The sequence below is a fragment of the Xyrauchen texanus genome, chromosome 20 (genome assembly GCF_025860055.1).
Source record: "Xyrauchen texanus isolate HMW12.3.18 chromosome 20, RBS_HiC_50CHRs, whole genome shotgun sequence".
Classification (NCBI taxonomy): domain Eukaryota; kingdom Metazoa; phylum Chordata; class Actinopteri; order Cypriniformes; family Catostomidae; genus Xyrauchen; species Xyrauchen texanus.
The window spans coordinates 9788672-9816090 of NC_068295.1; the positions used below are offsets into that span (position 1 = coordinate 9788672).

The 27419-nt window shown below is 38.6% G+C and overlaps 1 protein-coding gene across 4 annotated transcripts in view; it reads right to left on the reverse strand.

Moving 5' to 3' along the window:
• Nucleotides 1-27419, reverse strand: part of LOC127661124 (adhesion G protein-coupled receptor B3-like) — a 237222-nt gene that overhangs the window by 45498 nt on the left and 164305 nt on the right. For all 4 annotated transcript variants that reach the window (XM_052151698.1, XM_052151700.1, XM_052151699.1 and 1 more), the window contains 4 exons: nt 20263-20409; nt 13874-13949; nt 9848-9950; nt 8302-8345 (listed from right to left, as the gene is read on the reverse strand). In XM_052151698.1, coding sequence (XP_052007658.1) covers nt 8302-8345; nt 9848-9950; nt 13874-13949; nt 20263-20409 — 370 coding nt within the window. The remainder of the gene's footprint in view (nt 1-8301; nt 8346-9847; nt 9951-13873; nt 13950-20262; nt 20410-27419) is intronic.

Here is a 27419-nt window from a genome sequence, read left to right on the forward strand (position 1 = left end):
GTGAAACTGCGCACGATGGCAGACGGTGCTAATATTGTCGACCTGATTTTGGCGAAGCCATTTGAAAGTCTTCCTTACGAGGAAAAAATTAGAATTAAACAGCAGGGCAGATCAACACCTAAGATTGATTTAGTGCAAAAAATAAGTTTATAATGTAGGCCGAAAATGAGCTTCCCCTCTTTGAAAGACCAGCAGCCGCCACTGCTGGTCTTTCAATTATATATATATATATATATATATAATTTTTTTTTTTTTTTTTTAAGCCAGCCAGGGCTCCGGAATGAATACATAATATCATAGAATTCATGATTTTATGCTTTAATGGAACTGGGATCAAATATTGCAATTTGAATGTGTTTCAATGGGGACATTTTTGTCCTGAAGGTCATACTGAGTGTAACTATTTTGTGTACACTGTGTATTATAGATATATTTTAGGAACTGAGGTTGAAATATCTAAATTCCCCCCAAAATACACACCTTTTAGCAAAATGTATACCATTGGCATTAGCACAGCCAAAATGATTGAAAAAACAAAAATTAAAAAGACGGTCGCACAAGGGTTAAATAAGTGTGATGGTTAACCAGTTGAATATAATTGGTTTATAAAAAAAGTACCATTGAAATACAGTACCTCCAAACCATGCATTTCTGGAGGCTGTATGACATGCAACCCTTCATAACCCTTCCCACAGGAAAACTGTCTACACATCTCCATAATTAAACTGCAGCAATGCTCAGTTTAAAATTTTTAAATTATGCTTTAAAATGTACTCTTTTCCATATACATGGGTTAGACTTTGTAATAACATTAATTAGCAAGTTAGTAACAGATATTATGTAATAACGGATAATGTAATTATGTAGTACGTTGTTCACATACATTCAAATAGATAGATACACAGATACACACAACAGACAGACAGATAGACAGATAGATAGATCTACATTTACATTTACATTTACATTTATGCATTTGGCAGACGCTTTTATCCAAAGCGACTTACAGAGCCCTTATTACAGGGACAATCCCCCCAGAGCAACCTGGAGTTAAGTGCCTTGCTCAAGGACACAATGGTGGTGGCTGTGGGGCTTGAACCAGTGTCCTTCTGAATACAAGATTAACAGTTATGTGCTTAAACCACTACACCACCACCACTCCAGATCTCTGTCCCATCTAAACAAATTGAATGCAAGCTGACAGCAAACAACTCTTGCTGTTTATTGGGATGTCGTGGGATGGATTGCTGTGGGTTACTGTGTCAGCAAACCTAATTGATGTGATGCACTCAATATGTGGTCAATTCATCCAATCATTGAATGTATGAGTCACTAAAACAGAAGCTATGCCACCTTATCATAATTTTCAAAACAGTAATATCACGCATGCTTGAAGGTAAATGGCATCTTTAAATTAGAAGGACATTAATTCTGTAAAAGAAAGGTGATTGCATTCTGGAAACGTAATGAAATCAATGAAGATTCATTGCTCTGGTAATTCCAGTTTAGTTATAGGAGTTGGATGAGAAAATACTTTATTTTCAGTTTACTGGCATCTACTCTTTCGTTACTCACTTGGCTTTTCTGGTCTGGGAGAGTATTGAAAGACATGCCGTCTGCGGAGGAGTCTGTGGGTGTATGAATTACGCTGGGCTCAAGATAGACTCGGTTTCTAGGCGATTGTACATGGAGGAAATAATGACTGGAGTCTTAATATCCAAGCCAATGTAATGTCCATGGTGCTGAACCACTTAAAGGGATAGTTCACCCAAAAATTACAATTCTGTTATCATTTACTCACCCTTATATCGTTCCAAACCTGTAAGACTATCTTTCTTATGTGGAACACAAAGTAAATGTTAAGAAGATTAAAAGTCTCATTCACCATTCCCTTTACATTGTATGGATAAAATATACAATGAAAGTGAATGGTGACTGACATTAACCTACTGCCTAACATCTACTTTTGTGTTCCACGGAAGAAAGTAAGTCATACGTGTTTGGAAAAACATGAATGTGAATAATTTAATTTGTCAGAATTTGTATTTTTGGGTGAGTGATCCCTTTAAGGGTCACAGAATAACATTCTGATTTAACCAGAATTGACCACAATTCTGACATGAGGACTCAGGTGGTATAGTTTCAGTATCAGTATTTTTAGTTTTAGTATTAATTTCACTTTTGGCAAAAAAATCATATTATTATATTTAATACAAAATGTTATTTACATTTTGTATTATTTTGATGTTAAGATGCCAGGTAATGGGCACTAATTCACTACAGAGCACAAATAGAACATTGTTACAAAAATGCATATTAATGAATAAAAAGAGAATGACAATTTATTTGAAGGTAACTGAATTGGGTGTGTCAGAAAAGGGAGATATACGTACAAAATGTGCAGTGTTTGTTAGTTACCATTTACTTTTATTCAAGATTACCACTTCTTATGAAAAGGACACATAAGGCCACTCTTAGAAAAGCAGCTGGCAGAAAACCAACCTTTGCTATTTCAATAATCACCTCTACTACTTCTGAAAAACATTTTACAAGTGAAAAAAGTACGATGTGTTTTAAAGTGTGCTTCCACTGATATATCATACATGCAAAAATTTATTAAATTCTAATTCAAGTTAGTGCCAGCATGACCGATGCAAAGCTAAGAAACATTTGGCCTTATAGAGACAAATATTATATCTTTAAATCAAGATGTCTTATTTAACAACACTAGGATAAGACATTCCTGATTTGGTTAGACGCTCTTTGAAGAAGGCCCACGTTGATATGCGTAGGGGAGTTTTTGAACTTTTGATAGAGGCTTTTTAATGTAATAAGTTTGCCATAGTTATTTAGCTTTTTTTGGACATTCCCGAAAACTGATGTGAAATGACTGAATGTGATGACTTCAGGAATTCAGGGCAGGCAAAATGTCTTAATTTTTTTTCAAATTGCTCATTACCAGGGCTGGACTTGTAATCTGGCATACCGGGTATTTTCCCGGTGGGCCGACACAGTTTGGGGCCAATCAGGGGTGGACTGGCCATTGGCAGAACCGAGCAGGCCGGTGGGTCAGCCGTGAAATGGGCCGAACGGGCCTAAAATGAGCCGCCGGGTTAAACATAACGGACCACAAAACGGCACAGCGAAACGCAGAAAATGACAGCTTTTGGGCCAGTTGCTATGTAAAATCCTGGGCCGATTTCTCTTCCTAGTCCAGCCCTGCTCATTACTATATTATACTATATATACTATTGTTTTTTAAAACACTGTCCTGCAAGAGGCCTTGCTGGTCTCATAAACACAGTGCTGAGGACAAACACATAAGCATTCAAGCCCATTCAGATAAAGAATTTCCTGAATGCATTTGGCAGACGCTTTTATCCAAAGCAAATTACAGAGTCTTTATTACAGGGACAATCCCCCCAGAGCAACCTGGAGTTAAGTGCCTTGCTCAAGGACACAATGGTGGTGGCTGTGGGGATCGAACCAGCAACCTTCTGATTACCAGTTTACCAGTTATGTGCTTTAGACCACTACACCACCACCACTCCTATTATTAATAGGGAAACTGGTATGGGATAACAGAAACATGTTATTATAAATAGAAATATTATGCACTTTATTGCATCTTAAGGAAAAACTTGACACAAAAATTTTAATTCTGTCATCATTTACTCATTCTCATGTTATTTGTATCAGAATGTCCAAGGTGCTCTTTTCTATACAATAAACGTTTATAGAAACCACAGCTGTCACGCAAAATTTTCAGTAAATAACAACAACATTTGAATCTGTTCCTCATAAAAAAGCCACTGTACCATATGTAATCAAAAGCAGTGGATTATAGTGCATTAGTCATATGGACTACTTTTAACTTTTTTGTTATTTTTGTAGCTTGACAGGCCCTGGTACCCATCCACTTTCACTGTATGGAAGAGAGCGGCATGCATTTTCTTGAAAACCTCTCCGTTGTTGTTCCACGGAAGAAAGAAAGTATAACGGGTTTAAAATGACAATAGAGTGAGGAAATGATGACACAACTTTCATTTTTGGATGAACTATCCCTTTAAGGTTTCACTCTGAACCTGAAAATGTCAGAGGTTAAAAATGTCTGATTTACACTGAGCTCTTGTATACACTGTATACATAATGACTTTCAAAGCATCATGATATGACTATCACCGAAATCACCAGCTGTTACCCCTTGTTGTTTGAGCAAATCTCTTGGGGTAATTAAAATTACGCCTCGAAATATGCACAATCACAGCAAACAGAGCTGATAGAGTTGTGCATTTGTGTTCCGTAATTGTTTGCTTGCACAGGCCAATTTTGATTTTGCGCAAAGAATAAACAAGTTAAAGAACAGATTTAGTAATGAACATGTGTCCACATAAATAAACACACAAACAGATTAGAGACTAAACTCAACAGCAAATTTATGATCATGAATACTCATGAAATCCACATTATTTGCGCCCAAAACGAGCGGCTCTTTTTTCATTAGCAAATATGATGCATGTTTATACATCCCTCCCTCTTTATAAGCAGTCTGTGATAATACCACACAGCTAAAACCCATTCCAGTCCTTAAAATTACACTCAAGGGGGCAGACTCTGGTGGCCCTGATTCAGTGAATATTGGATTTGGTAAATTCGCTTTCCTTGTGTTCTTATCGGTCACTGCACACAGAGGTCTGGCTAATACTCACTTATATTGCCTCTAAACCACTGTGCATTTTTCATATTTGAAGATTATTATGATTACATAGAAGCCATTATCAATTTACAGCATGGGCCAGACTGGACTAAAAAAAAGTAAATGATTTAATGAGTCCACACAGATATTAGAAAGACCAAAACAAAACAGAGCCTACTGATATGATAAGATGTTTACTTAGACACTAAATAATCTCAGAGATGTTCATATTTTTGTATAAATATTTTGGTAACACTTTACAATTTACAATATTCCTATTTTCGATACATGAAAAGAAGGAAAAGTAAGAAAAGAAGTTATGTGTTAACATATACTGTAGGCCTACACATATGAAATGTTATCAAATTTTTGAAATCCCTGTTACATTAAAAATGATGTATAAGTTGTAAGACATATAAATTTCCTAAACCCCTCACACCCATTATACTCACAGGAAAGCCCTCCTGTGAACCTGAATGAACCTGACGGTCATTTCCAGTGAACACATCTTGCATAAAAAATGTCACTACATGGCCTGGCTAAGATAAATGTGTGCTTTATTAATTACACTCAAGGGAAACAAAGGGGAAAAGGCTACCAAAAGTAAATGAAGTCTAAGCAAAGATGAGATGAAACGTCTACGAAAGAGTTCTCAAGCTTTAGTCACAAACACAAGCAACAATAGAAAATATGACATTGTTAAATTTCACCCCACAACATTCTCTCCTGATAATTATCTCTTGATAACGGTAATGATGCTGTTTTATGCATTTTGTAGACAGTGTGGTGTTAGCTTAGAGGTTATATCCCAAAGGTTTTAGGTTCAAACCCCAAATGGAGCAATTCATTAACAGTCGCAATTATGCCCTAGATCAAGGCTCTTTTCCTTAAGAGAAAGTCCCTGAATTCACTTTAAATAAGTAATGTCTTCTAACTACCAAAATCCCAACCACAGAGCACACACAAGAATGTACCAAATAATTGGGCAATCGATATCATGTTCCAAACTGACTGCAGTGTTCCACACAGAATAAACTAACATTTATCACTTTACCAGTTTGGACAGAACTACTCATTCTTTATTATTACTATTTTCCACATTTAGAATAATAGTGAAATCATCAAAATGATAAAATAATAATAATAATAATAATAATTATAATATATATATATATATATTTTTTTTAGCTTCTTAAAAATAGATTACAGCTCTACATAAACTAAACATTCTCTTTATTTTCAACATTATGAGATATCCAGCTAGGATGCTTTTTAAACAGTATTAAAGGATGCTGGGCACTGGTTAGCTGCTTTTCTTTCATTGTCAGGACCACTAATCCATTTAATCCATTTCATTAAAAAGAAAAAAAAGATAAAATGTTAATTTAGTAAAGAATATATGTTTATATTTGTCTGAAAAACTCATTTCAAGCATACATCTTTAGATCACAAGGTTATTACAGTCACAAGAAGCATGAATTCTGTCAGTGTGTCCAAACATTTCTACCCTTTATGATATGTAGCAAACTAGTATTTTTGGCACTACATGCATCTACTTCTTCAAAAAGCACTTTGGAAATCAAGAACGTGTGCATTAGAGTATAGTATTATAAAATATCCCCTTCTCTAAGTTTCACCACCTATGAAATTGATTGCGACTGGGCCGGCTGTACAGCCTCGTGGTGTTTGGGGATTTGACAATTTCATCTTTTCCTCATTCTTTAGTGACACTGGAGTAATTACTCTCAAACACCCACTTAAAGTGCACTGGTTGAAATGAAAATCTCAAATTGATATGAGCTCAGTGACACTACTGTTTCCTGTAAAATGCTGAAAGTTATGCTTTAGGGTTAGAGCAGCTGGTCTTTTATACACTGTCAAAGGCAACGTATTTCTCAGCGTAAAATAATATTAGGATTCTTTAAAGTCATTATGAAGCATCATTTGTAAACTATATTACTTTCATAATTTGACATATTTTCTTTTTAAGTGAGACAGGGCAGTCAACTAAAAAAAGATTTGAGGGTGGGACTTAATTTATCATTCAGGAATTGATTGGTTAATGAAATCTGGGCGTTACCAAAGTCCCTTTAACCTGAGCATTACTGCTATGTGCATTTTCAATTCCTCTTTTTGATTTGTAAATAACTTGTAGTAAAAAAAGTAAGTTTTATTATTATTATTATTGGTCTAATGCATATAACTGGCAAACTGGTAATCAGAAGGTTGCTGGTTTGAGCCCCACAGCCACCACCATTGTGTCCTTGAGCAAGGCACTTAACTCCAGGTTGCTCCGGGGGGATTGTCCCTGTAATAATTGCACTGTAAGTCACTTTGGATAAAAGCGTCTGCCAAATGCATAAATAAATAAATACAAATTTTGACCAAATGGTTTCCTAAAAATGTATGTCCACATTTGTGGACAGTGAGACTAAGCTGTGAAATATTAAATAATTTCAAGCTTTATAAGTCAGATTTGTTTTTGATAAAATTGTTTATTATGCATCCAGGAGTGTTGATTATTCCTGTTTTTGAGATGTTACACACATTACATCAAAAACTAGCATAAATAATTCTGATTCAAAGTACTGGCCAGCATCATCCAATCACTCCCAACCAAATTTTGCCTTAACAATTCTGAATCTAGGTACTGATTACCATTGTCTCATGTCATAAATCTGCAGCCTAAAACTGAACTTTGGATTGAATGCACCTAGCTGCATAGAGAGCTATAGGATGCTTCCTTGCTCCCTTGCTCCCTATTTAGTTAATGACTCAACCTCCAGTGTGCTGTCTGTCTGCACTGGTCTCAGAACAGTTTGAAATGCACCTAATTTTCATCCAAACTCCATATAAAGCCTCTGAAATCAACATTTTCCAGCTTTCGGATGAATCCTCAATAGCGATTATTAGTGATAAACAATAACATTCACATTGTGATAATGAACAGTGAATATAGGATATTTTAAATGAAAATGAGCAAACAGTCCACGTGCATGCTCAACAGCGTGCCGTTTCGCGATAAATCACTCACATTTTAAAAATGGCATATCAGATGAAACTAGAGACTCTAATCTTTGGAGTCAAACAGGTTTCAAAGTATGTAGTAATGTTGGCGTTCCTCCCAAAGACAATTTCCGCAGTGATCAACGTGGTTTGGTCACATGACTCCGTATGGCGTAATTTGAACCCATGACTGACAGCACAGTCTCCTGAACTGAGATCAGTCAGTTTAAATTAAATTAAATAATGCATTGTGTATAGCAAAGCCATAAAACAATGTCCACACATGTGGATGATGGGTCGCACGAGGTAAAGGCGAGCAACACAAATGTTTAAAATATTTTTCTATCATGTGTATTCCATGAAAATAGCAAATAAAAAAATGGCAATCAAAATTCTATTACTGCTGATTTCAACCACTGTTTCAATTTGATGGCAGCAGAAACACGTTTCCATGGATACCAAAGCTGGATATTTCAACAAGCACAACTATTGCCTCTGGCCATGAAATTAATGCATTAAAGGCACATTTTTACAAATCTGAACACAATATTACACACATATCACTTATATACGCTCTAAAAAAAATTACTTTCACTTACATAATAGAGCTGTCCCACAACGAACAGAATGGATTCAATGTTCCCTGTGAAAAAGCACACACAAACATACATTGTTACTGATCTGTGATTGGACAAGCAACACTATAATTAAACATATCAAAGTACATCCCGATAAACAGACATTTTCAGAAGCCCACTATCTCAATACACTTGATTTAAAGTGATTGTTCTTTCTTAAAAATGTAAATTTTGAAATTATTCACTCACTCTTATGTTGTTCCAAAATGGCATGGCTATCTTTATTCCGTGGAACACAAAATAAGATGAAAGGCATAATTTTAGCCTCAGTCACCATTCACTTGCATTGCAACTTTTTTTATTCCATACAATGGAACTGAATGGTGACTGAGATTTTCATTCTGCCTAACATCTCCTTTTGTGTTCCAAAGAAGAAAGAAACTCATACTGTTTTGGAACAACATGACATTGAGTAAATGACGGCAGCATTTTCATTTTAGGGTGAACTATTCCTTAAGTGATAAACTGAAATATATAGAGTAAAAAGCTTCCATTGTATTCTTCTGTCTATATCTTGATCTGCTCTCAGTCACAATGAGGGGAGAAACAACTGGAGGAGATGGCAAATTAATTATTGCACTAATTACTGCTCTTTGTTTGTTGATTAATGTGCCTGAAACACGTGACAGTGCAATTGAATAGCAATCAATTGCTTGGCTGTCATGAATCACAATGTCAAGGAGGAAAAGAGGACCTGTTTTCTATCAACTTTAGCTCAAATACACTCCAATACTTCTTCTAGTTTCTGTTTAAAAGGCCATATGTTTCATGGCACTGCATTTATTAGTATGTTAATGAGCTTTTTTTTTTCATAATTTACAAGAGTGAACATCAATCAATTTGATTAGTATTGCAGATAATGCAATTCACAAAGGATATTGGTAATGAACAGAGTTTTTTTTTTTTTTTGAAAGGATGTAAATTCCTTCCCTTGTGTGACAGGCTTTTTTTATTGACTGCATTTATTGCATTAATTTGGCATATTCACACACTGCTTAAAAAACTATATTTGTACTAAACTTATAACAATAGCTATCATCCAAAAATAGCTCTAAGGTCTCTTTTAATAGGATTTCAGACAGCAGGTAAAAATGCTAAATGCAAATAATAAAATGAAAATAATCACATCACCATGCTTTGTTAGGATAGATAGGATGTTGTTGATGTTAAAGGCCGAACATCCAATCAAACTCCAATCAAATGTTATTTTGTTGCAAATTCATTAATCACTTGCCAACTTAGGTCAGGCCACAGACAGGTTGTGTAACAAGCATTCTTCCTTGAAAACCATTAAAAACACTATGAAAGGTCAAATAAATCACAACCCAGAGTCAGTGTCGGGTCTTCATGTCCAATATAAAATATGGGTTTTTGAATTTGCATTGTGTCCTGAAGCAAAACCAGCCAATAACCACTGAGTTATAAAATATGTATTTTACTTCTATATTGGTGTAATTTAGACTCTCAGGATTGTGTTACTGGTGTGATTGACCTGATTGGTGCTTACATTAGCTAGATGAGCTAACTCAATCTCCAGCTGGGCTTCTGTAACTCTGGGTTCTGGTCGGACAGTCACAGCAATCACTTTCGAGTTCACAGCAGTGTTATTCCTGTAAGTTAGATAAATCCACACACAACATTCAGTCGAACGAGTAATGCTAATTGTATCATTTCAACACTTCCATAATCATTAGTATTGATTTTTGTTTAAACTGTCCATTCTGCACATTTTAAGGAATGCTGGCTCATTTGGCACAGAAGAATGTGGGCTCATTTTAGGACACGTCATCAATGTGAGGTTGTCATTATTGGTAATTCATTCAGAACTAGAAACTGTGTTCCCTTATCTATCTAGACAGGGACAAGAAATGTTGAAATGCATGTAACTACTATGAGATATTGCAAAAGAAAACACAAAAGAAAATGAAAAACAAAACAATACAAAACTTAAACTAAAAAACCTTTTTAAACCCACTGGGTGCTATTGAAGCACTTCAGGCTTCCATTATATAACAACAGCCATGAACTTGATATGTCAGCGTTAAAGAAGGCAACAACAATGTACAAAGCAAACAAAAAACTCATGAAAGCCAGTGTGTTACATTAAAAATTATTTGATTAACTGTAAAGCTTGGCAAAGTAACAGCATATTAAATATGGCAAATTGAAATTTGTTTTTGCTTCAGGTTTTTAATTAACTCCAAATGGTTGCCTCAGGGGAAAACAATCACATTCAAATGAGAATAAGTCAATCGCCTGTGACCTGACTAGACTCAAAAAGTTTCTTTAAACACTTTTTTTTTTAACTTTATTATCTATTTTCTTTAATGGCCAAATCAAATATTTATATCTGTATATATCTGAAATACGTAAAGTGCTCGTAGCCTATCTATAGCTTTAAGGGGTGCAAAACCATGTTTGATAAGCTCAAGTACCCTTTGAACTTAAGTTATTTCTCAATCCTTTCATCTCTCGCCCTCCTCCAGAGGGCTAACTAAACTAATTTTACTTGTGTAACATTTGTCAACAAAAAGGTTTGAGCATGATTTCATGGTCCATTTAAAAAGAGACAGACAGAGAAAATAGATGCCCAACAAGTAGTTACTCAAGAGTCCACAGTGAGAATTTAATAGCTGAAAGTAACCTTGCCAAAATGCCAAAAATGTACATTGTCAAATGTAAAACTAAAGAGACAGTAAACTCTTTATTTTTAGTTATTGTAAAAAAAAAATCTGATCAAAACTAGTACTTAAAAAAACGAATAATACCAAAAAGCTGCATACTGTATTATTTCGTTGGACTGCATTTAGCTTTGATTACGGCGTGCATTCATCCTGGTGAGTCAAACCACTCTGTAAAGTCTTCTCCAACACATCCCAAAGACTTTCAATGGGTTTAAGGTCAGGTGGCCAATTCATGTGTGAAAATGATTCCTCATGCTCCCTGAACAACACAATTTGAGCCCGATGAATCTTGGCATTGTCATCCTGGAATATGCCCTTGCAGTCAGGGAAGAAAAATCCATTGATGGGATAATCTGGTTATTCAGTACATTCAGGTAGTCAGCTTACTTCATTTTATTGCTGCATCAAATTGCTGAGCCTAGACCTGACCAATTGAATCAACCCCAGATCATAACACTGCATCCAGAGGCTTGTACAGTGGGCAAAATGTATGACAGGTGCATGCACTTCCCTTCTTACCCTGACACACCCATCGCTTTGGAACAGGGTAAATCTCATCAGACCACATTACTTTTTCCATTACTCCACAGTCCAATCTTTATGATCCTAGCAAATTTAAGTTATTTTTCAGATTAGCCTCACTAACAAGTGGCTTTCTTGTGGCCACAGAGCTGTTTAGTCCCAATCCTGTAATTCTCATCACATTGTGTGTGTGGAGATGCTCTTACTTTCGCTATTAAACATAGCCGCGAGGTCTACTGTCGATTTTTTATGATGTGACTTCAAGCATTTTAGTGAACTCCGATCACGATCATTCAAGATTGTTTGCTGAACACATTTCTTCCACAAAGCTGACAGTTCACCGCTATCCTTCCAGTTTTTAATAATGCGTTGGACAGTTCTTAACCCAATTCCAATAATGTCAGCAATCTCCTAAGTTGTTTTCTTTATGCAGACCAATAATTTGCCCATTCTGAAACACAGTAACATCTTTTCCACGACCACGGGATATGTCTTCTAACATTAGTTTAAGAAATGAGAAGCTAAACATTGCATGAGTTATTGTTAAAAGACTTATTACCAGCTGAAACATATTAATCACTGCAAAAATGATAATCATAGGCTCTTAGGTATCTGCTTATTTAAATCCAAATGGTAACTTTTTATTTGGCCAGGAAGTGTATGTGTAAGTATGGGTAAGTGAGGGGTTTTCACCCTTTACAGACCCAGGGACCCCTACCCAAGGACATGTAAAAATATATATTTATATTTTTTCTTGATAACACATTATAATAACTTGTATTCAAAACATTAACATTATATTACAAAATGCTTATAAGATAATGAATTATTTTAATCACATCATATTTTGTTTATTCAAATACTCAGAAATGTCATACAAATTTAAGACAAATTCAAAATATGTTCTCGACGGAGCCCTGTTTGAAAACCCTGATCATGAGTTAAAAATATTCATGTTCAGAAATTCAAAATGAATGCATAGATTTGATCAAAGATATTATGTGTGCATGATTAACCAGCCATTTAATTATATTTAATCAAGCTTAAGTATTATTTAATGTTATTATGAATGTCTGCAAAGCTTGAAAGGCATGAAATTGCACAAGACTCTAAGCGTCACCTCAACAAATGACTAAATAATATAGGTCCTTTCATATTAACTAGTGTTAATGTTTTCATTGTAAAAACAATCACATCCTTTTTTGTCTTTTGATGAAATGTTCAACATGATCTGTTTTTACATCTCCCTCGGCTGTGTCTCGTTGTTGTTTGTTTCTTTCTTTAACACTTATCTTCTGTTATCTTCCACTGTTTGTACTGATCTCCATTTCTCTACTGGGCTCACTGAATCTAACAAAGCTCAAGAACAGAGGACTGCACTTCTTCCTCTGTTCTTCTCTCACTCTGTCAGTGGTAACTCCGCTGAGGAAACCTCAGGTTTGTTGAGATGTGATTGGCAGCTCAGGGCCACACTAGAAAAGGTCTGTGCTGTCCTCTGTTTCTCCAGAGGTTTGGGTGGAAGTCCTCAAATGGAACAGAAGGTTTTGATGCTGAGCTTTAAGAGTGACTCTTGAAGAATAACCAATAATTCCATTCTGACATATAAACTGGGAGATAAAACACTATAGTCTGTTTCACTTCCTTATGCTTTTGGACTGGTAATTTGTTTTGAAGGGATTTGAAGGAACAGCTAGCTGTCTTACACAAATGTAATCTATATATTTTTGTTTTGTGGATATATTTTCCACTAGGCCTTAACACACTGGCCATTCAATTTAGATTCACAGAATATAAACTTTTTATAAATATAAATATAAAACATAGTAAAAGATGACTGCACAACACAGCTGATCCAAAGCCCTCAAATAGTCCCTACTTTATCAATCACTTTATATATATATATATATATATACAGTATATATATGGAACCTAACAGATATACTAGGTCTCTGGGTAATATTTCAGTACCATGTAAAAATAAATCTAAAATGTTGAGAGTACTGTGTCATTATGCTTTGAACATATTTCTCATATTAGGTCTGTTATGAGTATAAAGTTATGAAGTTTTGAAAATTACATTTTTTATGAGAATATAGTAAACTTATAATAGTAAAGTTGTAATATTTTGAGAATTGAGTCAAAACCATGAGAATACATTTTTAGCATTATACTGTGTGATTTCTTAATGGAACTTAATTATTATTTTTTTATGTATCTTTGTCACTTATCTTGCCCTCCAACGATTAACTCCCTTTTAAAAAACATTTATTTGTACTGCATGGACAATGTACAGATTGTGCATGCATATCAGGGGTGGCCAGTTTTACCGTGGAGCAGGCAGCATAAGGCCAAGTGTCTTGTAGAGGACCATCCCAAGAATGAATACAGGAGAACCATCCAAATCTGAAAAAGAAGAAAGAGGAAGTCTGGTTAAATGATATTATGTTATGTAATTAGAAAATAGCATCTTTATAAGAAGACATGCTTTTCTAAGTTCCCTATTCAATGACTTCTCTTGATGACATTGAGGATTATTTGATCATTTAAAGTACAAATTTGCTTCACGTCTCAAGAGGTGCTGTTCACAGAGACAGGGATTAGAATGCTTTCCGAAATGAATAGGAATTCCTTAACACCTGTTCCATGTGGGATACTTTTAATCCAAAATAATTTAACATGATTGCTTTTTTTTTTAAAAGCTTCATTAATTAATAAACCTCTAAATAAGCAACATACTCATTCAATAACAATTAAAAAGTCTCGGAATAGATACTATAAAGAATCCTGACTGCTAATCCATCATAAATTCCCTCCCAATAATGAATTAGATTAGACTATGCTAGTGAGGTTATTGATAACTAAGAGGCAAAGATCTCCCTCCACAGGCAGCAAGGCTAATCCTGGTTCAAACAGTTTTGAATAGCCTTCTAGTGTAGCTCAAGGCAAACTGGAGTGAGTTATGTATAAACTCAGTCCTCCATTACTTCCTTCAGATACACTTCAGATAAGACTGATTACTCTAATTAAATAAATAGTCTGGTGCTCTGGTGCTTAGCTCTCTGTGCTATCATTGTTAGAGGAGATATGGCAAAGCTGTGTCATCTGAATTGATGTGGCTGAACTAGTGCAGTCTTCTCTAAAACAGGCAAATTGTGATTATATAATCCTGTAATCCTAAAATTTGCAGTTAATCCAAGCAACTGTTCCCCTTCTGTCACTAACTCGATGTTGTGTCGATGTAGTGACACAAGGGGTCACTCTTGGGAGCCCCAAACACCTATGATCTTTGAGAAAAGGCCAATGAGAATTGGCGAGTGGAATTTGAATGCCACTGTCCCGGACATATGGGAATCAAAGGAGCTGGCTCGCAACCACTCATTCAGAATTTTTTCTTCGGAGCCGAGCGGTTGTGTGTCAGCGAGCTGATTTTCACTGCCGCTCCATTCAGCTCTAAGAAGTGTATGCTGTTGGATATACAGCACATTCCAGCGGCTTTTTCTCCTTCTGCACGATCAGAGCAGATTATGCTCCTGGGTGCTTTGACGGCGCTAAAATAGAATATATTACTGCAAAAGAGTATATTTCCTCTATTAGAGCAAACCACATTGCCGTGAACATCTTTTTAAAGATGCCTTTGGGTAGTTCCTGGATGCACACTTTAGCCCTGAGCCTCCGATGGCTACGGGCGCTGCCTCACGTGTCTGGGCAGCGTTTGTGGATGGTCCATGTTCTCATTGAGAGAACATGGACCATGGCAGCGTTGTGGTCGCGTCTTTCCTTCTGAATAGCTGCTCCAGCCGCCCCCTGCGCCCGGCCTTCTAACTACGTGTACAAGGCTGGCTTGGCTGGTGCTGGAGGCGATTTGGGGACTTCAATGGGAATTGAGCAGCCCTGGCGGGTGACTCCCTGCAGACCTCCCATTCACCTGCCCGCTTGTTTGACCCCGCTCACCTCAGGGCCAGCTTAACACCTCTTTCGGAGCATGCGACCAGGATGAGTCTTATGTCAGACACCAAAGACACGACTGCCACCTTTGGGTCTGCCCGCCGAGTCTGAGGCCGACGCGGAGCTGACCGCCATGCTTGACCGGGCCACTGCAGGTGTCGGGTTGGAGTGGAACCCTCCACCTGCCCTTGATCCCTCGCAGCATGATTGGTTCCTGGGTTCGGGTTCCCCCGGTCCCTTTCTTCCCAGAATGCACAATGAACTGATGAGGTCGTGGAAGACACCTTTTACTGTCCGAACCCGACTTCTTAGTTCTTAGCGTGGCTAGCGCTTTCCAATCCGTTGCGGCATTTACAGCCCCTACTTCATCGTCCCGAAGAAAGGCGGTGGGTTGCGGCCAATCTTGGACCTGCAAGTTCTGACCCAGGCCCTGACTCCCGTTCATGATGCTGACACAGATATGCATTTTAGCATGCGTTCGGCATCAAGATTGGTTTGCGGCGGTAGACCTGAATGATGTTGTGTCGTTGAGATTTTGCACAAACATATTGCATCATAATGTGCTATATAAAAAACACAATAAGCAATAATGAAAGCTTTAATTTTAATATCCTACTGATGATTAAATTTACCTGGAAAAAACATTGTTTCATAGCATGCTAACATTCAAATCTATAGAGCCCACTGGCGCAAAGATTGTATGACCTTAGAAATTAATAAAAGTAACAGTCAGTTTGCTATTATTGCTAAATAATCCCAAAAGGTTTATGATAAATTCCAGAGGGATGAGCAACAGTACATAACTCCTGTGTAGATTAACCAGTTTGTTACACATCCACTACTAAATAAATAAATGGGCATGAAATATGGATTAGACACAATTGGTTGCCTGACAGGGACAACGGTCAATTTGAATGGTCATTCTAAAAAATATGCCACAATTGACAATCAAAACTAACTATTCCCGAGAGCTATATAATAATAATAATAATAAGAAGAAGAAAGCAAAGAAAAATCAAGGTAAATATTACTTGTGACCAGAATATTTGTATTGTCTGTCATTTTCAATCAAGCTTTAGTTTTACCACATTATGCAAAAAGTGTGACAATTTAAATGTGTGTAGTTTTGCCAAATTATGCAAAAAAATTTACAATTTAAATGTGTTTATTAGGATACATAAAATGTTAGCTTTGAAATTAGCCTTAACAAGACAAAGGAGTCAATTGTATTTATCTATTTATATTTACATTAATTTGTTAAACATTGTTAGTAGACCAACAAATAAATAAAAATAACTAGCGAATATGTGAACAATATTTTAATGCAACTTTTTAGAAGTCCACAGTGCTAAACGTACCCAAAATTGAAGAAACTCTCTCTCTATACAGCCATGGCCAAAAGTATTGGCAGTGACATAAATGTTGTGTTTTGCAAAGTTTGCTGCTTCAGTATTTGTAGATTATTTTTTCACATGTTTCTATGGTATACTGGAAAACAATGATAAGCATTTCATAAGTTTGAAAGGCTTTTATTGGCAAAAACATTCAATATATGCAAAGAGTCAATATTTACAGTGTTGATCCTTGTTCTTCATAACCTCTGCAATTCGCTCTGGTATGCTGGATATCAGCATCTGGGCCAAATCCTGACTGATGCCGTTCCATTCTTGCCTTATTAGTGCTCAGAGTTGATCACAATTTGTGGGCTTCTGCTTGTCCACTTGCCTTGTGAGGATTGACCACAGGTTCTCAATGTGATTAAGATGCGAGGAGTTGCCTGGCCACGGATCCAAAATTTCAATATAATGATCTCAGAGCCACTTCATTATCACTCTTGCCTTGTGACATGGTGCTCCATCATGCTGGAAAAGGCACGGATCATCACCGCATTTTTCCTGGATCGTTGGAAGAAGTTTCTCTTGCAGGACATTTTGATACTATTCTTTATTCATGGCAGTGTTTTTGGGCAGATTTGTGAGAGAACCCACTCCCTTGGATGAAAAGCAACCCCACACATGGATGGTCTCAGGATGCTTCTCTGTTGGCGCGACACAGGACTCATGGTAGCGTTCACCTTTTCTTTTCTGGACTATCGTTTTTCCAGATGTCCCAAACAGTCAGAAGGGGGTAACATCAGAGAAAATAACTTTACACCAGTCTTCTGCTGTCCAATCCTTGTACTTCCTGCATAATTTCAGTCTGTCCTGGATGTTTTTATTGGAGAGAAGTGACTTCTTTGCTGCCCTTCTTGACACCAGGTCATTGTCCAAAAGTCTTCGCCTCACTGTGCGTGCAGATGCACTCACACCAACCTGCTGCCAATATTGAGCAAGCTCTGAACTGGTGGTGACATGATTCCGTAGCTGACTCCTCAGGAGGAGATGGTCTTGGAGCTTTCTGGACACTCTGGGACATCCTGAAGCCTTCTTTACTGCAGTTGAACCTCTTTCCTTGAAGTTCTTGATGATCAGGTAAATTGTTCTTTCAGGTACAATATTCTTTGCAGCAATTTCCTTGCATGTGAGTCCATTTTGATGCAAAGCAATGATGGCTGCACGTCTTTCTTTAGAGGTAACCATTCCTAACAAGAACACAATGATTGGAAGCACTTCATCCCTCCTCTTATACAGTAGCAATCAGTCTGCTCTTATAATCCAATCAGAACGATAGAGTGATTTCACCTGACTAGTACTAGTTCACATTTTCACAGGTGCTGCTGATATGATTAGTGAAATTATGTTAGCTGGTCATTTTGTGACAGGGCCAAAAAACAGTGAAATTTGGGTTTTTGTGATAAAGTTTATTAAATGTATGTCACTGCAAATACTTTTGGTCACGGCTCTATATATAAGAGAGATTTATATACTGTATATACATCACTTGTCTCATGTTTAATCTCAAGAATGCTTTTCACTGACACTTTTCTCAACTTAGTTGGCAAGTACACTAACTTAAAAAAAACTTAATTGGAGCAAAATTGTTTGGTGTGGTTGAAATTGTGAATTTTAAAAGTTATATAAATAATTTGCACACAATACATTGAAATGGTTTGTGTTTATTTTACTCTTTGTTTAGATGATCATAGTTTTAAACATGTAATAATTTGTATTTTTATAATGTAGTTTCATTGTTTATTATTGAAAGTCTGGGTCTAGCACAAGGCTAAATCCATACAATACATACATAAAAGGTATTTAAAAAGTACCACAAATAAATTATGAAGGCATGGTAAAATATTTCCAAATTAGTTTAAATGTGACCTTCACATCACAAAAAATGTAAAAAAAAAATATATATCTTGGGGTTGAAATAAAAATCAACCCCATGGCCATAAAATTGCCCAAAGCTGAAGAAACACCCACAAATATAAATAAGAATATACATCCTTTGAGCACTTTATTAGGAACACTATACTAATACTGGGTAGGGTCTCGCTTTGCTCTCAAAACAGCCTCAATTCTTCTTGGCATTGATTCCATAAGATGTTGGAAACATTCCTTTGAGATTCTTAAACATGATTGCATCACGCAATTTCTGCAGATATGCCAGCTGCACATTCATTCTGTGAATCTCCCGATCTAACACATCCTAAAGGTGTTCTACTGGATTCAGATCAGGTGACAGAGAAGGCCACTGATGAACAGTGAACTCATCGTCATGTTCATGGTGCATTATCATGTTGTAGCCATTAAAAGATGGGTAAATTGTGGCCATGAAGGGATTCACATTGTCAGCAACAATCCTCAAATAGGCTGTGGCATCCAAGCGATGATTGATTAGTATTAACGGGCCAAAAGTGTGCCAAGAAAACATTCCCCACACCACCAGCCTGGACTGTTGACACAAGGCTGGTTGAATCCATGGATTCACGTTGTTGGTACCAAATTCTGACCCTATCGTCTATGTGCCTTGGCAGAAATTTAGATTTATCAGACCAGGCTTACATTTTTCCAGTCATCAACTGTCCAGTTTTGGTGAGCCTGTGCCCACTGCAGCTTTTTGTTCTTGGTTGACAGAAGTGAAACCTAACGTGGTCTTCTGCTGTTTTAGCCCATCTGCCTCAAGGTTGGAAGTGTTGTTCATTCTGAGATGCTATTCTGCTTACTACAATTGTACAGTGTGGTTATTTGAGTTACCATAGCCTTTCTGTCAGCTTAAACAAGTCTCCATTGACCTCTCTCATCAACAAGGCATTTCCATCCACAGAATTGCCACTCACTGTATGTTTGTAGTTTTTGGCACCATTCTGAGTAAACTCTAAAGCCTGTTTTCATGAAAATCCCAGGAGATCAGCAATACTCAAAGCAGCCCGTCTGGCACCAACAATTGTGCCACTGTCAAAATCACTGAGATCAAATGTTTTCCCCATTTTGATGGTTGATCTGAACATAAATTGAAGCTCCTGACCCATACCTGAATGATTTTTGCATTGCACCGCTGCCACAAGATTGGATGATTAGATAATCACACGAATAAGTAAGTGTACAGGTGTTCCTAATGATTGTAAGCGATTGCATAAGAAATTGTCAGTTTGTGTACAGTACTACACCACCAAAAAGAATGATCTCAAAGCAGAGCTAACAACTACTATTTTATTATGCCTTTCTTTAACTAATGATATATATAATTAATTTACTTAGGACAAGGCATAATGTTAACATGGGTTCATTGAAACTTGGCCTTGACAAACTAGTTAATTTAGCCTCAATGTAGCAGTCATAACACATACTGTATCACAAACATCATTTTCTGCAATGTGACATAACTGTACCTGCTGTCTGGGGAACAAAGATTCCTTTGGGAATGACGACTTTGTCCTCTGAATTTCTCGCCCAGTCGACCATCCCCTTTCGTCCCTTCATAGGGAAGTTAATATCAGTCATAACAGACACAGCTGGCAGCCTCTGTATATTTGCAACTAAAAAAGAAAGAAAAGGAGAAACAACAAAATATGATCGTTAACCAAGCACCCTTTTATAGCACAGGAAGAACTCAGAGGTTGAGGATACACTAAAAAGTGTGTGTGTGCAGGTGTCGGTATGACTGGTCTGGTCAGAGGACAGGTAATAAACGTTGAGGTGTAGGTGAGGATTATCTAAAAGCGAACATGTGTATGCATTTGTGTGTGTGTGTGTGTGGGCATGTTTATGTGGTTTATGAGAACAATGTTTTTAGGTTACAAACTGGTAATTACAAGGGTAGATGTGGTTTATGAGGCCATTTCTAGTGTCCCCATAATTTAAATAGCTTAAAAAACATTTTAAACTATGTTTTATTAAAAATTTAAAAATGCAGGAAGTTTTTGTGAGGGTTAGGTTTAGGTGTTGTGTTAGGTTTAGGGGATATAATATATAGTTTGTACAGTATAAAAATCATTATGTCTATGGAAAGTCCTCATAATGATAGGTAGACCAACATGTGTGTGTGTGTGTGTGTGTGTGTGTGGCCTACTGCTCTGTGTGGATGGGGTGGGTATTAGTCGTAGGAGCACATGGGGTAGAACTTAAGAACTGTTGGTGAAGAAGCTCACACATAGAGATCTAAAAATGGCATGAGATAAGTGACCCTTTTTGTGATCTAAATTCAGGTATCCAAGCATGGTTCTGAAGAGTTAAGAGAAGTCGATGTTCGGAACAGTATAAAGTGCTACCCACTACTTGCACTGTTGTAGCAGTATGCAATTTGTATGTATCGAGCTGATTTACACCATCCCCTGCTTGACTTGCTGAACATGTTGACATGCACTGCAATACACTGATAAATAAAAACAAAAAATTAAAAAATCTGCTTATTTAAAAACTAAATTTTCTATTTAGTCAATATTTAATCATGTCATATTCATTTATTTTAGTCAATTTTACTTTTAATTTTAGTTGACAATAACTGTGGGTTTGTTTTAGTTGCAATTTTTTTAGCTGAAAAAAAAAACAAACAAAACATCAACATCTAACAGACCAAAAAGTCAAGTAATTCTAAATATTTTGTAAAGTACTGTTTAGTCAATAATAAGAACAGTGTTGCAGAGTGAAGGGCTCCTCTTACTGTATGGTCAATTCAGTGCAATTCAGCCTAACTCTGCAAGATCCCTTTGGATTGGATATTCTCAGAGCGGTTTTCCTGCTCATGATTGTGGTGTGATGCCTCAGTGGGTAACGGTCCTCAGGGAACCCTACCAGGAGGTATTGGCACCTGTGCCCACCTGTGACTAATGAGCCTAATCACTGATACTTCCAGAGAAACAACAGGCTGAAACCAGTTTGAAACAGACATTTATAAAACAGATAGTTCAGATTCTAAGTTCTGAATGGATAAGATGTGTCTGATGCCACGTTTATTTGACTAGAACCTATGAACACCTGTGAACGTACACCTGTAAGTGTACATTCCTTATTAAAGCAAAGTTACGGGTTCAATATAAGGCAAGCTCAATCAACAGCATATGTGGCTTAATGTTGATTACAAAAAAACGTAATTTTAAATTGTCTCTCTTTTTCTTTTAAAGAAAGCCAACTTTTTCAAAAGCATAGCTACAAGGTGTAATAAATAGGTGTGTAAACATAAATCACTTTCTAACCTTTTCTGTGTAAAGTTATACACAATTTTACAACTTTGCTGCCACAATGTAGCAACATAAAACCATAAACCCTAAAATCACCAAAACAATTACAATATAAACAACTTTACAGCTCAAATAATACACAAGTTTTAACAAAAAATTAAATAATGTAAGTGTTTATATAAAATTATAAACTTCACATTTCTGCCTTTAAGCAATCCAAAAATTGGTCCCATTCACTTCAATTGTAAGTGCTTTTTGTTTTTTTTTAAAGAAAAGGAGGGATGAGTCAAAATATATAGTTTTTTGACTCAAATGTTGTCAGCTGAGCATAACTTATGTTGCAAGGTGAATATGTCTGTAATACGCCAAGTTGCTATGCTGCTTGGCAACCACAAATGCCAACAGTTAGGATAATATATTATAAACAAAATGGTTTATTACGATTATTATTCTTGATAAATGTAAAAGTTTATTGAACTTTGGTGTCTTTTATCATATTGGTGTGCAACAAGCCATTACAATGTGTGGCAGGGCGGAGGGCGGGGCTGGGGTAGTGATTATACACGGTCCCTTATCAGGCTAATCAAGCCTCCGCAGTCAGTCTTTTATCCCTCTCAGAGGCTTGACCCGGCCCCGCCCTCCACCCTGCTACAATGTGTTACAGTGATTTAACCATGGGATCACCTCTTACCCATGATAAAATCACAGCGTTTTTTTTTTTTTTTTTTACATAAAATAGTTTGGTGCAATCTTGGTTAAATGCTCAAAAGCAAGAGTTAGACTATTTATTGGAATAGACGAATGGGCCTCTTACACTTATCTGAGCAATCAATGCAAACCTATCGATGTCCATTAAACACACATAAAAAAATTTGCTTTAAAGACCTGCAACTAAGACAAAGTCATTGTTTATTCTTACAGGGAGACGAGCTGCTGATCTCTGCAATCAAGATTATTTAGCTAAAAGAGGATGGAAGAGTGTGCAGTGCTGACAGACGGCATTTATTGTAGTGTCAAGAGCATGCCATAAATTTGGCAAGAAAATATATTCTGCAATTTCTAACTATGACAGATGATTTTCATTTGGCTAGTGCAGGCAGCACTGCTTTGTTTGTTTAATGAAAAAGAGCAGATTCTAACAAAGACGGATATTAAGTCTCACTGAAAATGAAAATGAAATTACTAAATGGATGCCAAGAAACAAATAAGGATTTATTTTCTGATTAAAACTTTAGCCATAAGGATTTGCTTTTTTTAATCAAAAGCATACACAGAGGAATTTTTTCTTTCTCGGATAGGTTGCTCATAGCTCAGGAGACTTAATGGACATCTTATTTATGTTATGTATGTCTCCTAAAATTATTTAAGAGAAATAAAATTCAATGGAATGAGACAATTGTAGACATAAAAGTATAGTATAGAGCTATACAATCATTGTGGATAGCCTTGCTCAGATCATTAAGTTTTGGGAAAATTCTATGAGAACTGTAAGAGCTCATGAAAACAATGACTTTTGATTGTAGAATTAGGTATTTTGGCCAGTCTGAGCACCATTTGATACATTGTTAAGGTCTCTGATGTTATTTTTCTGTGCTTTTTTTTTTTCAGGAGAAAAATCTGAAAAGCAGTAGACTATTTAATCTCCATTCAATGTCATGCTTAATCAATTGGTTAAGAAATAAAATCTATACCACAAAATGCAATACATTTAAATGTTTCTCTATAGGCAACTAATGAAGATGTCTCACTATATATTGAATATCATTACAATGTATCAGGGTTCAATGTCTTTGCCAGAATGCTACTCAGAAGGAAGGCACGATCAGCACAAATATACTGATGTTTTGCATGTTTAACATCTGTATGCTGTTGATTTGCAAATTAATTCTGGAATCTTTACTGTACTGCACAACCCTCTCTGCAGAATTAACACGTTTCCCCATCTCAGTATCACCTCCTGAAGCTTTAACTAATAGAGAATTGATTGGGCTAATACTGTGCCTTGTGTATCAAGGGCTGAAAGCAACTTTTATAAAATCAATGGTATTGAAACAGGCCAATTCAATTGGGCATAATAAAATTACCGGATCTTGGGTAAAAGCATAAAACCTCTGTGGAATTATAAAATAACCAGTGGGTTCAAACTAGTCTTCTAAAAGTTATTTTACTTACCATTTACATTTATGCATAATGTTTTTTACAAAGCATCTTACAATGCATTTAAGTTATGTGTTTTATCATAATGCGTTCCCTGGGCATCAAACTCATGACTTTGCCATCGCTAGTATCTCTACCAGCTTTATCACCTTAAACAGTATCCATTTAAAATAAATGGCAGCCGATCAGATAATAAACAGTGGACATTCAACTAAAGCAACAGAAGTCGCTCTAAACAGAAGTAGACATACTGCAAATAAAATGTTATCTTGTTTTCCAATATCCAAACATCCTTAAAACAAAATACATTTACTTGAGATGCAAAAAGACTTAAGTGAAGTGACACAAGGGATCTTCCTGGGACACCAAACGTACCTCTAAACATGAGCTGGCAATGATGCCGATTTGGGGATAACGACGGGCTCGGTTTCGCCGGCTAAATCCCCATGAACCACCCGCCCCCCGGCACGCTTGCTTGCTTCCGTCCGAGCTCGGGATGAGTGTGGTTTGCCTCGCAGCCCCCGGAATTGGATGACGACAATCACCGCTGCATCGGAGAGCGTCACAGCGGCGTCTGATGCTGATGACTCGTCTGGGCTGCCACCTTCGGGTTTGCTTGCCAGGTCTGAGGCTGACGCGCAGATGTCCGCCACGCCACCCAAGGTCACAGCGCAGGCACTCGGGTGGGCGATGGCTACACTCGTGGTCCAGGAGCGTCACCTCTGGCTGAACATGGTCGAGATGCGCGACGTTGACAAGGCACGCTTTCTCAACGCCCCCCATCTCCCAGCTTGGCGACACCGTCAACGACTTCGGCCAGCAGTTTTTGGCGGTGAAGAAGCAGATGGCACATCTTGCTGTGGCGCCACCAAGCCAGCGCGCCCCGCACCCCGCCTGCTCGCCGAGGGCGTACACCTGCGGCTAGACAACAGGTAGCTCCGCCTCAAACTGGGCCCAGCTCTCAGCCCCAGCGTTGAGCACCTCGCAGGCAAGCATATGCCCCCTGTCTCCAGGACGCCTTCCAGGACCAGGAAAGCTCCGAAGCACTCCTGAGATGGGCGACCCAGGCAGTCAGATGTTCGCTCCGGAGCTGGTACCAAGACCACTCCGTCTCCCGGTGGAGGGCCAGGAAGAGAATCCTTGTTCACATTCTCAATAAAGAGCGATTTCCTCACACACTGGGTCATCCAGCCGATGCGCACCATTCTCACGGCACCCCAGCCCCAAAACTTTACAGTCCCGGCTCCCCGGATGCAGTTCCCTTTCCTCCGGTACCGCGACTGCTTAGCCCCGGCAGGCCAGCGCTGACGAGTTCAGAAGATGCCTCTCTAGGACCTCTTCCTCAGTCTCTAACCCGCCCCTAACCCATGTGCGTGGAGCAAGGTAAGTGCTTTGAGTCTTTTCTCAGCACCCATGCCTCGGGCGCTCTTCTGCCCCCTGACGCGCTATTACCTGTTCCCCCCACCATGAAGCCCCACCCGGTACGTCAAAAGCAATTGTCCCGTTAGTGCCACTCACGCGGAGTTTGGATGCATGGCTTTCACTTCCCAATCTGTCACACTGGCTGGCCTGGACCATCCGACTCAGCTACGTGATTAAGTTCGCCCGGCTCCCGAATCGTTTCAGCGGTATTCGCTCCACTTCCGTGCACGGCGAGAAAGCCAGCGCCTTACGAGCAGAGATCACGACCCTGCTTCTCAAGGATACGATAGAGCCCGTCCCTCCAGCTGAGATGGAGAAGGGTTTCTACAGCCCTTCATCGTACCCAAAAAAAGCGGCGGGTTGCGACCAATCTTGGACCTGCAAGTTCTCAACCGGGACTTATACATACTCCCGTTCAAAATGCTCACGCATAAACAGATTCTTACCTGCGTTCGACAGCTAGATTGGTTCACGGCGGTAGACGAGGCCCTTCTGCATCGACACCGACCCTTCTTACGGTTTGCTTTCAATGGCCAGGAGTATCAGTACAAGGTTCGCCCCTTCAGCCTGTCCCTGTCCCCTTGCGTCTTCACGAAGATCGCAGAGGCAGCTCTTGCCCCGCTAAGGGAAGTGGGCATCCGCATACTCAACTACCTCGACGACTGGCTTATCCTGGCTCACTCTCGAGAGTTACTGTGTGCTCACAGGGACCAGGTGCTCAGGCACCTCAGCCATCTAGGGCTGGTAGGTTCCTGAAAGGTGCCCGGAGACTGAACCCTCCCCGGCCTAGCCTGTTCCCCTCCTGGGATCTCTCTGTGGTCCTCTCAGGCCTTCAGAGACCTCCCTTCGAGCCGTTTGATTCAGTTGAGCTCAAGGCCCTCTCACTGAAGACAGCCCTCCTGATCGCGCTAGCCTCCATCAAGAGGGTTGGGAACTGCATGCGTTCTCTGTCAGTGACACCTGCCTGGAGTTCGGTCCGGCACATTTTCACGTTATCCTGAGGCCGCGACCGAGCTAAGTCCCCAAATTTCCTACAACCCCCTTCAGGGACCAGGTCGTGAACCTGCAAGCAAACTGTCCCGGAGGAGGCAGACCCAGCCTTCTCGTTGCTGTGTCCGGTATATGCTTTGCGTATCTATTTGGACTGCACGCAGAGCTTTAGATGTTCTGAGCAGCACTTTGTCTGCTTCGGCGGACGGCGAAAAGGGAATGTCGTCTCCAAACAGAGGTTAGCTCACTTGGTCATTGATGCTATTTCCTTAGCTTATCACACCAAGGCCGTGCCAACCCCCATGCGGGTAAAAGCACACTCTACGAGAAGTGTGGCATCCTCGTGGGTACTGGCCCATGGCACCTCCTTAGCAGACATATGCAGAGCAGCTGTCTGGGCAACACCCAATACCTTTGCCAGATTTTACAATCTCAGGGTTGAGTCGGTCTCGTCCCGTGTTTTGTCAGGTCTGAGCCGGTAGAACTCGGTAATGCGGCACAACCGACCGGGTGTTCCGCTTGCACACAGCGACCTTCACCAAGTTGATCCAGTGTGCATTCTATCCCAGGTTAGCCACTAAGCGTCGCTCCCTGGATGTTCTCCTCCCTAGCCTTTTGGTCGGCAAATTCAGTGGAGCAATTCGTGACCAGACCCACTACGAGTCACAGGTGCTCTGTACTGGGGTCGGGCACCATGGGCTTAGTTCTCTTCTCAGGCAAACTCCCCGTGATGTATTTCCCGCTGTACGGTCCCCCTGTCGGCAGACCCGCGTTTCCCTTGGGCAGCCCCGGTCACCGTG